Here is a 12,942-nt window from a genome sequence, read left to right as displayed (position 1 = left end):
AGAGACTATGTAGTCAAAAAACAAAAGCCAGTAATTCAAAGTCTAGAACTATATCAACAAAACAAATGCTTGGCCTGTGGTCCACTCCTTATCCTTTTCAACATTCTTGGGACAAGTTTTATACACTTCATTATCCAAGAAAAATAAATGATCTCTTCTTTGTGGGGGAACCAACTACGTGGAAGTACACAAATTCATTGCTTCTCAGTAATTTTTGCCACAGCTGACATGTTTTTTCTTCATGCAACACAAATCTGTCTGTCTAGTCTTTAGTGTGGATTTATTGAAAGGGAGCTGGATGAATAAATGCATACACAAAATGTAAAATGATTAATGACGATTGACGAATATATTATCATGTATAATATGCGTGAATAAATATTAGATGTGAGAACAGCATTTTAGTTTGTTCATCACAACAATTTCATACAGCTGAGGACTTGAAATATAGCACACAAGTCATATTGACCACTTTTATTATACTTTTTTGTCCTTTTAAAACTTGATAGACTTTGATAACTGTATGCATGCATTGTATGGAAAAAAATCACTGTCAACATTCTGATAAGCTTTTGCCCTCCACAGAAGAAAGCCATACAAGTTTGGAACAACATGAATGTAAGAAAATCATGAGAGATTTTTCATTCTTGCGTGAAGGTAATAAGATCCCAGCTAGTAAAAGGAAGGTGCCAATTTCATTCTCACAGAGAACAAGTCATGAGCAATCACCATTACCTCTAAAGCACTTATCCTCAAGTGGCATTGTATACCAGCTACATGGTTCTTTGGTAAAATTAATCTGCCAAAAACCTACTACTTTTGACACTAATACTTTTACCTACTACTAATGATATTCGAACACATTCGAAGACAATCATGTTTCTCACCTATCTTGAGTCTTCTTAGGCAAGCTTTCATCTGCCTTGGAATTTCTCATTATAGCAGGTGCTGGGGTTGAAGGAAGTGGAGGTGGAGATTCAGTGGTGGGAGGTAGTCCATTACCGGGCAACAAGCCTCTGTGGTTGCGGTTGGCATCATACTCAAATGTTCGTTTGGGTTTGGGCAAAGGGTTCACTGTAATTCCAGGAGAGTCCTGTGCAGAAGGGAGTTCTGGGCTCTCTGACCTTGTAGAGCTGATGCTGAACCTCTGCTTGAGCTTAGAGAGCCTTTCAGACCCTGGAGAAGCTTCGGGTTCGGTGGCCACGGAGCAAATGCTGCTCCGCTTGCTCCCACAAGTGCTGTCCAAGTCCTCTGTTCCACTTATGGAGAAAGACTTGTGTCTGGACTTGTCAAGGCCGTAGCAATTACTAAGATACTGCGGAGGAGATGAAGAGGGACTTTCCTTCAAGGCCTGTTCAATTTTTTGAATGCGGCTGAGCACGCCTGAGGTCTCCTTGCGTGCCGAGAACGTGCGGAGGAAAATCCCAGAGGACTCTGTCTTCGAAGGCCTCTTCTGGAACCTTACAGGAGCTTCTCGATCCGATATGTGCTCATCTTCCTCAGTCTCAGGGTAGGAGCACTCAGAAAATGCTATGCTCATCCTCCTCACAGCCTTAAAGTCAAAGGTTTTCTCGCTGCAGGGTGAGGACAGCAGGCTTGGGCAACCCTCGCTCCCACCTCCAGGCCTCTTCTCCAGGCAAAGGCTCATCCTAGGCAGAGCCGCATTCCGACCCTCCCATTCTGAGATCTTTTTGCGTATGGCGACGGATGAGGTGCAAGTCCCTGTACGACTGAGTGAGAGCACGCGTTTATGCCCAAGCTTGGTTGTAGGTCCTACTGAAAGAGTACTCCAGCTGAGGGGTCTAGGATTCAATCCATCCCCCACAGCGGGGGCCTGTTGTAGCTGGTTCTCCTTCTGATCCTGGTTATTGCCACTTGGTGAGTTATGGATGGAGAGCCTCTTGTCCAGACAGCTAATACTCCTAGATTTGGTAAGCCTGCTTTGGCATTCAAAGTCAGTGGGGAGCGAGGTGCCACTTCTCAAGCTGGCAGTCTTACAGCTCCAGTTCTTTTGGATCCAGAGTTTAGCGTCACCTTTAGCGTACCTTCCCTGCTGACTGGCGTCCTCACTGCCACTGAGACTGAGGTGAAAGGAACATGACTCTTTTCCAGTGGTAAGAATTGGAGGTGGGGACACAGATTGACACCTGAAACAAGAGTAAATCAGAGGAAAGAGTCAGAAACCCTCCAACAAATTGTGCTTGGTACAGCAGAGTGTTATTTCCTCACAAACAGTGACCGTGAGAACACTTATAAGTACTGGTTACTACAAAAATGTGCTTTAATCAGAGTAAGTCAATGGGACAAGTAACATAAAACTACAAGTAATGCAAAAGGAGAACAGATTTCAGATAAAAGGAAACGTCAGTTATGTCTAATATGGGAAAGAACAATAACAATCTGACATAAATTTGGCAGTGCCAATGCAAACAGAACGACAGTATAAATTAATATATGGATTCCTCCACACAATCACTTCGGAAATCATTTATATGGACCTCACAAACAAAACCATTTAACCATTAGACTTGAGAGATATAAATGAACTTACCCTCACTAACCCTCACCGTACGTCCCCTGTAGCAACCGTTTCTCTTTGCGTACATATCAACCTCAACCTCCACATCATTCCCAGGCCCACTGTTCATGGAGCAAACAGATGCTGCTCACTGCTGAGCAATGAGATGAAAAACTGTGCTGACCTCATTTCAGTCTCCTCAGACACACACTTTCTCATCCACCTAAAAATCTAATGCCGCTCATGAGCTTCCAGGAACTAGAACTCGACTTGGCCCACACCTCTGGGAAACTGAGGCAGGCAGATCTGATGTCACAGCGGTGGTTAGAATAACAAGTGCAAGCTGGGAGGAGGCCAAGAGTATGATCCAGGGTGCAGGTTGGGACAGATCAACTAAAAACCTCACCATAACGCCCTTCCCTAGAAAAAAGGAAAATGCCACACCACCTGCAGCCTCACAGATCTTGCATGGAAATGAGTATACAATCACATCATCACCAAATTTTACAAGCAGACACGTCATATCAGTTGTCCGTAGACACTTGTAAAATCTGTTGTACCCAACGTTTACAAAGCAAATTAATTTTACAAATAATACACAATTTTGTGTTCTAAATGGTCCAAAGGTTCACCCAACATAGGCATTATTGACTATGCTGCCATCATCAGTTTTACTTTATCAAAAAGAAACCACTAAATTCTACATTACAATCTATAGTAGAGAAAGCCAAACATGTTTAAAAAGTACATAATATACATATAAATACATCTACACTACCATTTGAGATCAGAGAGATTTTAAAGACAGTTAATACTTTTATTTAGCAAGGATGCATTAAACATGAAAATAGAAAATTATATTTCAAACAAATGCTTTTCTTTTATCGCGGCTTCCAAGAAAATATTAAGCAGCACAACTTTTTTTCAACATTGATAATAATAAGGAATGGCTCTTGAGGACTAAATCAACATATTAGATTGATTTTTACAATAAATTATATTATGATATCCTTATCTGCGTTCAATCTTAAAGTTGCATCATAAACTCTTATTTCTTAACTAAAACATAAATCTTTCCTCGTCAAAACCATTTACACAAAAGAACCAATTCAGGGAATTAAAGAAACAGATAAAGAAAAAGCTGTAGACCTCTTTGTATTAAATGATGACAGAAAAACGTCATACTTGAGTCTGACTAATATATCCTGTGTTGAAAAAGATTCTTGAGGTTCAGCCTTTACAATGGATCCCTGGCTTGAGAACAACAGTCTAATCCTGGATAATCAAACGGAAGGTATGGACAGATGCCAAATCTGTCAAAAGGAGATGAAGGATATTGTTTAGGAGGGCAATCTTTGCATCAAAGCTGGTATTTATAGCACAGTTAAACTTCTATCATCTTTGTTCAGATGTTTTCCATAGAATAACACTGCATGTCTAAAAATACCTCCACGACTGCCTGGGCCGCCACTCCGACAAAGCATAAATGATTGTTTCTATAACTGCAATATTAGGCTGATGTAAAATCCTTTGCACAAAAGAAAACATCAGTTTGAGAATTCTTTCATTGAGTCATCCATGAGTTTGTGTCTGTGGTCTGAGGAGGTTCTCTGAGAGGCCGGACAGGGCCAGTAAAAACAAGGCCAGTTTCGGGGGAAGCCAGCTGGTCTGGCCACACATGGACTGAGTGGGATGCCAGGGTTGGTTTGGCTCTTCCTGGGTCTTGAGGGCAATGTCAACCACAGGCCATTTCCTGTTGGAGAACCATGCCAGGATGGTGAAACTATGAGGTTCCAGGAACACACATCAAAAGAAATATGTCAAGCCCAGAGCCAGTGGGTTCTCCCCCACAAAAATGTGGATATTTCATCTGTGATTGAGTTATTTTTTCAGCTATTATCTTTGCTATAAAAAGGGCACATTCTCAATTCAAGGCCTAGCTACTGCCACCCTCGTCTGACATAAATCTGCCTCTTCAGCATTCTCCTTTGCTTGTGATTTACAAATGAAGCCAAAATATACATGTCTAGGAAGAGAGGCTAGCAGAAACTATGCCATCATTTTCTCACCACACAACTTCGCATAGATCCATTTTCACAATTTCCTTTGGTAAATAATATCTCTGACATCAGAGAGTGCTCATAGGTAATAATGAAAGTAACTCCTCTCACTCTTCAAGGACTGTTCGTTCTTCACTTGTTCTGATATGAACTACACAGCCCCAAAGGCCACAAATAGAACAAAGCCTCTTTTCTAATCAACTTTCTGTTTTTGCTCATAACCAGGATGTTTACTTTAGCGTTGTATACAACATTTTGGCCAGTGAAGTACCGTTGGACTCAATTATCTATTTCAACTACTCCTCAATTATAGATAAAAGTGCTGGTTATCCTAAGCAATCATTGCCTATAAATATTTATATGATTAATCATTTTTCTCTGTCATTTTTTTATTTGAAAAACAGATTTCTATTGTATTTTCTCTATAAAACCATGCTATATAGAGCTGCACATCTAAACAAGAATTTACAAAAAAATCTTTATACAGAGTAAATTTGAATTGCTACAAAAAAAAAAAATAATGGTCCAGATCTGATACACTGAAATTGTTCTAAAAGTTGATTTTAAAATAGATTTACACCAGTACAGTGCTAAGAAACTGTTCAAGGCCAAAAAAATGTAAATGTGCTAAATTAAACTAGTTCATTTTTACTATCAGATCATATCATAATAAGTGTTAAGGCCTGTTCAAACCAATAACTATAACTCAGTTAGTGTCTACAGCAACAGAAAATAACATTCTGTTTAAGTGCACACTGAAACACACACGCCTGCTGCTTTACATGCTCAAGCATCAGGTGGATACTGATTGGATGTCTGTGTTTTTATTGTTCATGAGCTGAAAAGTGATTCCAACAATATTGTTCCTCTTTATTGTTATCATTATAGCTGTGTTGTGGCCTTTGCCAATCTCATTTCATTAGAAAAAATCCTAAAACTTAATAGTTATAGTTATCATCTTTGATGTGAATGGGCTTTCTGAGAAAAAAAAAACTGTAAAAGCACAAACAAAGGACAATAACAGCTGACTCATCATCATGACTGATACCTGTCTGAGTTTTTCTGTGGACCTTTATCCGCTCCTGCTTTTGGTGCAGTTTTGGAGCTCTTGTTGGCAGTCATCTCCCTCTGACGGCCCCCTCACCTGTTTAAAATAAGTTACTTTGATAAGAAAGTGTGTATCATGACCATTAAAGTTAAGGTACTGAACACTACTGTGCTAGAAACCATTATGCTGATGATCTCTCTACAAACAAGACAGGATGTATGAAATGACAAAGACTAAGTATTTTAATTTGACCTGTGAACATATTTAAAGGGTTAGTTCACCCAAAAATGAAAATTAGCCCATAAATTGCTCACCCTCAAGTCATCCTAGGTGTATATGACTTTCTTTTTTCAGACGAATCCAGTCGGAGTTATATTCAAAATTGTCTTTGATCTTTCAAGCTGTTTAATGCCACTCAGTGGGTGTTGCATGCATCAGTCCAAAAGAAGTTAAATAAAAAGCGCCCATCCATAAAACAAAAGTGTCTCACACTGCTCTGGGGGGTGAACAAAGGCCTTCTGTAGCAAATCGATGCGTTTTTGTAAGAAAAATAACCATATTTAAAACATAATAATCACTTTAATCTAGCTTGCGCTCACTGTTGTACATGGAAACATTTCCTGGTGGATAACGTATGAGGTCAGCTTTGCGTATGCGCCGCTCAGATGTGACGAATGCAGAAACGCAGCGGAGAGATCAAAACAAAACAACGGTCACGAATTAGAAGTACAAAACGAGGATTTGTAAAGAAGAATGTCAGAGGATTTCGATATAAGCCAAGAGGAGTCTGGTTTTCCTTTGCTAAAGTAAGGAAACTTTGCTTCCTTTGCTCCTGTTAACAAACGTTGGTTTTCACGAGACTCACCGGCGCATGCGCAAGGCTGAACTCATACGTCATCAGCCCGGAGCTGCTTCCGTGTAGGACTGTTGGCGCAAGCTACATTAAAGTGATTATTACGTCTTGAATGAATATTTTTCTTACAAAAACGCATCGATTCGTAAAAGAAGGCCTTTGGTCACCCCCCCGGAGCTGTGTGAGACACTTTTTTATGGATGGGCACTTTTTATTTCACTTCTTTTGGACTGATGCATGCAACACCCGCTGAGTGCCATTAAACAGCTTGAAAGATCAAAGACAATTTTTAATATAACTCCGACTGGATTCGTCTGAAAGAAGAAAGTCATATACACCTAGGATGACTTGAGGGTGAGTAATTTATGGGCTAATTTTCATTTTTGGGTGAACTAACCCTTTAATGAACAACGTTGATAGAATTATGAATAGTGGAAAAATTATTCTTTCTAGTGATTATAAGAAAGGCTAAAAGTTTAGACATGGCACACAACATTTGAAATAGACACTTGGCCAAAGAGTCATGGATTAACCATGTCTGTAAAATATGAGTCAAAACACAACAAATATGGACCTTGATCTCTATAAAAGAAGAGCCCTATCATCCCTGTCATGCAAACAAATCCCTGACCCTCACAAAATGTCCCAGACAGCCCCAGCATGCTTCAAGAGAAGAGTGGGTTTTGTTTTTAGATGCAGGTAATAAATCCTGTTTAAGATACTGAGGAATAATATATAACACATATCATTCAGAAAAAGAAAATACAAGACAGCTTGAAAACAGATGTATACATTCTGGTATTATGGTTGCTTGCATACTGGCCCATGTCAAAAAAAAAAGAAAGAAAGAAAGAAAGAAAAAGCCCACCTCAGACCCTGCTTTAACATACTGTATGGGATTTCTGGCAATTTTATTAACCGTCAGGTGAAAATCTTGCACTAGATCCATTAGAAAAAGTAAAGGTATATATTGGTTTTAAGTCTTTTAAGGGTTTTCTTTCCGACCCCCAAGTTTGAGCAATAATAATAGTGATTCTTGCCAAGCACCACTAATAATAGCAACATTAAATTGTGAATTGATTTCTATAATCCCGGAATATGCAGTCAAAAGAACAGCAGCACTACGACCCGAAGGTAATTACAGAGCAGGTTTACATGGCCTGTTAGTATAAGAGAGGTTCTAAAAATCTGTTTGTAGAATCAGAGAGCCATGCCAAATGCCTTTAGTCTATGAAGCAATGTTTGGAGTGTGTTTGTATTAACGTCTGTTTGAATAGAGTAGCCAAGATTAACAGAGCTGAGCTAGTCTCTTGGCTCATTAAATAGTGATTGCTTTTTCCCATGAACATTTGCACCAAAGGACTAAAAAAAGCCCCGCTTAACGACAGGTATTAGTTTTACAAGCTGGGTCAGGGAGTTGTGGTTTAGGAGCTTTGAGCACATGGAGACTCAGGTTGGTTGTTGAGAAACAGGGGGCTGCTTTTTCATTTTGTCAGTTGAAGCCATAACACGACTCGAAAATCTTTGATGAGCAGTAAATCAGATATAAAAGGCCATGCTTTGCACAGCAATTCCCTTGAATGATTTGGATGAACAGATCCTCTTTACTTTTTATATCCCAAAATCTATTAAACATTTTCTGGGATGCATACAAATTAAGCTCAACTGACAGAACTTACAGCAGCATAGTATTTTCCTCTTCTTCAAAAAAATAATACACTTTTTAACAAAATAATTCATGTAAATTCATTTGTACATCTGGGTGAAATGGATGACCCCCAAAAAAATGTAGGACATGGTCTTGGATCTATCCATCAGTTGTTTATTTTAATAAAGGGGCGGAGTTTAAGTAGACAAAATGATTGGAGAAGTCCGACACCAGAGAGAAAGTCTTTTTAATCAACATTTTGATTACAAGGTAAAAAAAAACACATATGCACGGATTAATCATTAACAATAAGATCAATAATATGCATTTTGAAAACAGAATTTCTATTTAATGCTGACTTCAACTTGTACTAAATCCAGAATTTTCTATTAATCTCAGATGTTCTCCTCACCACAATCACAGGCTCTTCGCACCACCACAACCACTGCAACTACTGTCTTCACACCCAGAGACATCTTATTTAGCCTCTCCTCACAACCACAGCGCCATGTGCATACCACTTGCCACTTCCTCCCGTCAAATTAGAGGGCCTCATCAGAGACAGAAGTGGGAAAAATTAATCTTCCACATGCAGAGGGAACACCTCCCATCTTGGCATGCGTTCACTCGTACTGTTGTATACAGTTTATAAGGAGGTCAATATTACAAGCACTCAAATACAGAGAGGGTTGGGTGTAACTGGGTGCACTGGGGGGCTTGTTTACAGGAAGTTATTGTATGCAGTAGTCAGCCAATCAGCAGCAGAGCTGAAAGCCCAACAGAGACAGATGAGGGGAGAGACAGCATTCCTTCTGTCAGCCATTTCCTGTTTCAGAGGACTGCAAAGAACATGCATCTTCAATCTAACTGGAGGGCCTTCTAACAGCTCGCTTCAGTACTTACAGTTCATTTTCACTCTTGATGAATTATTGATGATGTCTTGATGTCTTCTTAATACTACTGCACTGGCAGTGAACAGAGGCTATGTTGTATATACACTATTGTTCAAAAGCTTGTGGTCAGGAGGATTTTTATTTTAAATAAATTAATACTTTTATTCAGTAAAGACAGTTATCATGTTTCAAATAAATGCTGTTCTTAGAACTTTCTATTTATCAAAATATCCTTCATATTTTTCCACAAAAATGTTAAGCAGAAAAACTGTTTTCAACATTGATAATATGTTTAATAATAAAATGTTTTTAAACACCAAATCAGCATATTAGAATGATTTCTGACGGATCATGTGACATTGAAGACTGGAGAAATGGCTGCTGAAAATTCAGCTTTGCCATTACAAGAATAAACTGCCTTTTAAAATATATTAAAATAGAAAACAGTTATTTTAAATGGTAATATATTTCACAATATTTCTGTTTTTACTGAAAAAAAAAAAAAACGTACTGACCCCAAACTTTGAACAGTTGTGTAGATTTCAGTTGCAAAGACTTGAACATTCACAAAAATGAAAATCTATTTGGTTCAGAACTACCTACCTAAGGTTAGGGTGACTTACAATGCAGTGATTAGCATAGAATATTTTCAGCTGAAAACTTCAAGAATCTCTCTAGCTGCAAAAGAACGATAAAATGATGACCAAACATAACTGAACATGTAAATATTTTCTCTTCTATGACATGGAAGGCAAATGTTTTCCGGAACCTCTTTTTTCCCAACTAGACTGAATATTTTCACTGAGCTGTTGAAAGGTGAACAGCTGTAAAAATAAAGTCCGCTATTATGGAACTATATTAGACTATTGAAGCATATCATTGAGACTGCAGAGCAGATTCAGCTCGATTTCATTTACAAACTTCTTTCATAGAATACAATATAAAATACAGTACCCGAAATTACAATTAAACAAACAGATACTAAAAGGTTTTAGATAAAGAATAGTTGATGCAGTTCAAAAAAGTAAAAGTGATTTCATCATAAAAAACGAGTTATGGCTTGCAAATTGACTGAGAAGTATAACCTGCTTATGTCAAGAAATACTGGAAAGGAAAAAAAGACTTGCTGAGTGTGATTGACAAGCTGCTTATTGAAGATGCTGTTCCACATCAGTCCGCTCTGCATGGATGACTGAAAAGAAGCAGGGTTTGTTCCAACAATGTATCACTAAAACATTAAATGTAATTACCGAAGCCATGAACTCATAATACCGGAATACATAAGCATTACGACATATTGCTTTCACAGGAAACAACAGTCATATTTATTTTAGCTTGCTTCCTAAACCTGGCTTCATTAAACATCCATCATTATGATTCATTACTCCAGTTTCCATCATGTTTAATATGCTCAGTAACCATGTGACTGTTTCATGATTTGCACAGTGGCACCATTTCAGTAAGAAACAATCATCTCTTTCTCTCAGATATTGATCTACAACAGGAAGAGCAAGAGCTGCACCCATTTCACTCAGAAATGCCAGAAAACCACATAACCTTAATAATTCCTACCGAATACACTGTAAAAGACAACAAATGCTTTATGTTTATTTAGACTTGGACGTAACTAAAATCCTTGGAAGCATAGGTCTTGGATTACTATGTATGCCATAGATTCAAAAGATAGAATAACAAGTCATTTACAGAATATTTCCCCTATCACAATTGGGTCTATTGGAGCAAGCCATTCATGCCATGATTTCAATGGAAATTTAAATAATATTTTTTCAATTTAGGAATTAATGTACTCGATTGGTCTACCAGCAAAACAGTACGTTCACACCAAGTATGATACTAATAATGATAAAGAAAAATAAAAGAAATAATTTTTTTTTAAACATTCTAATTCTATGAGAATAGGGAAATCCACACCACAACTATAACAATAACAACACAGTAACACTATTATTACTGAAAAAGGTGCATGTGTCAAGTGCCTGTGTTCACCACACAATAAAATCCTTGGAAGCATAGGTCTTGGATTACTATGTATGCCATAGATTCAAAAGATAGAATAACAAGTCATTTACAGAATATTTCCCCTATCACAATTGGGTCTATTGGAGCAAGCCATTCATGCCATGATTTCAATGGAAATTTAAATAATATTTTTTCAATTTAGGAATTAATGTACTCGATTGGTCTACCAGCAAAACAGTACATTCACACCAAGTATGATACTAATAATGATAAAGAAAAATAAAAGAAATAATTTTTTTAAAAACATTCTAATTCTATGAGAATAGGGAAATCCACACCACAACTATAACAATAACAACACAGTAACACTATTATTACTGAAAAAGGTGCATGTGTCAAGTGCCTGTGTTCACCACACAATCAAATGGAGTTTACTTTGAAAGGCTATCACTGCATCCAAAGCCCCGTTTCCACTGCAGGAACTTTCCCCAGGAACTAGGGACTTTGGGCCGGTACTCGGTGTGTTTCCACCGCAGGAACCATGATCTAAATATAGTTCCGGGTAAAAATTTGCCCCTCAGAAAGTCCCTGCTCGCGAGGTAATACTTTTCCAAAGGTCCGGAACTTTCAGGGGGCGGGACTTGGGCACTGAACATGCTGATTGGTTGAGTTCATGCAGCATTGTATTTCAACTAGGGCTGGGTGATATATAAAAAAAATTATATCTCGATATTGTCAATATTTTTACGATATTCGATATATATCTCGATATGTTTGCATTTGTTTTAAATCATTTAAAAAAAACATGATTTCTTTTGCCCCCATTAAAAAAAACAACAAAAACAATTTAGATAGAACAGCTATTGTTACAAAGTAAATACAAAATGTTTAGTGCAAATTTAAGCAGTTAAAAAAAATCTAGACCAAGTGATCACTTACTATCTTGTATATGTAACTGAAGTAGTGCAAAACAAGTAGCCTACAGAAAGTGCATTCTTTCAACTTTTTTAGTGCATGCAATTCACACTGTGCAACTGGCGGAAATAATTAAACTGGAATAAGTATTTCTTTTACAAGTTTTTAGCTAAGAGCACAAGTCTGTCAACTGTCTCTGGTTTAAGAGAAGCTTTGTGGCATGAAACTATGTTCCCACTAGCACTAAAAACCCTCTCAGATGGTAAGCTAGTTGCTGGAACACATAGGTATTTCTTATATATATAATATTATATATATATATATATAATTAATACCAAAGACTTATGCACTATCTCTGTCTATATTATGAAAACTGGTAAAACAAATGAAAAATATTATAACAGTGAAATTCCTAATAGTAATTCCAAATTGCCATAGCCTATGTTTCTCTATTCAAACAACAGCGGTTGATTAAGTGCATTTATTCAGCGATCACAATCGCAAACAATATAGTCGAGATATCATGACATAACACAGACTGGTTGAGTGACGCTTTCATTTTGATCGCTAAACTCCAGTTTGTTGGTGTTTTCAGATCATCGGCGGCGGCGCTTCCGCATTGAGGAGCGAGCGCGTGCGCATGGTTGCCAGATTGCTTAAAATAAGCAAAACACCGGGCAGAAAATGTATCCTTGTAACAGCGAAGCTCTGATTCGGGATTTTAACTCTTGATATCTGGCAACCGCACTCATGAAACCTCGCGTAGTTAGAGGCGTGATCTGTAGAGAAGTCCGCAGTAACATGTTGTCTCCTTTTTTGGACATTCGGCGCGTTCTTTTGGGAAAGTATCCTTGAATTTGAAATATTCGATATTCACGATATTTTCAAATTTTACATAGACGACAAAATTATTGCGATATTATCGTTAATATTCGATACATCGCCCAGCCCTAATTTCAACCACCATATATTCTGGCTCTGATGGGTAAATCTAACAGGTAATCTTTGGTCTTTATTCTATTAATCT

General features: G+C 37.8%; 1 protein-coding gene across 3 annotated transcripts in view; it reads right to left on the bottom strand.

Annotated features, from left to right (window-relative positions):
- The window catches only part of LOC107750539 (suppression of tumorigenicity 5 protein-like), a 51,939-nt gene that overhangs the window by 26,961 nt on the left and 12,036 nt on the right, over positions 1-12,942 (bottom strand). For all 3 annotated transcript variants that reach the window (XM_016565971.1, XM_016565972.1, XM_016565970.1), the window contains exons 2-3: positions 5,627-5,722; positions 888-2,147 (exon numbers count right to left, since the gene is read on the bottom strand). In XM_016565971.1, coding sequence (XP_016421457.1) covers positions 888-2,147; positions 5,627-5,700 — 1,334 coding nt within the window. In that variant the 5' untranslated portion in view covers positions 5,701-5,722. The remainder of the gene's footprint in view (positions 1-887; positions 2,148-5,626; positions 5,723-12,942) is intronic.

Source organism: Sinocyclocheilus rhinocerous, unplaced genomic scaffold, assembly GCF_001515625.1.
Source record: "Sinocyclocheilus rhinocerous isolate Xijiao unplaced genomic scaffold, SAMN03320098_v1.1 scaffold19, whole genome shotgun sequence".
Lineage (NCBI taxonomy): Eukaryota > Metazoa > Chordata > Actinopteri > Cypriniformes > Cyprinidae > Sinocyclocheilus > Sinocyclocheilus rhinocerous.
The sequence above is the reverse complement of the archived record's forward strand: the minus strand, read 5'-3'. Positions and strand labels throughout refer to the sequence as shown.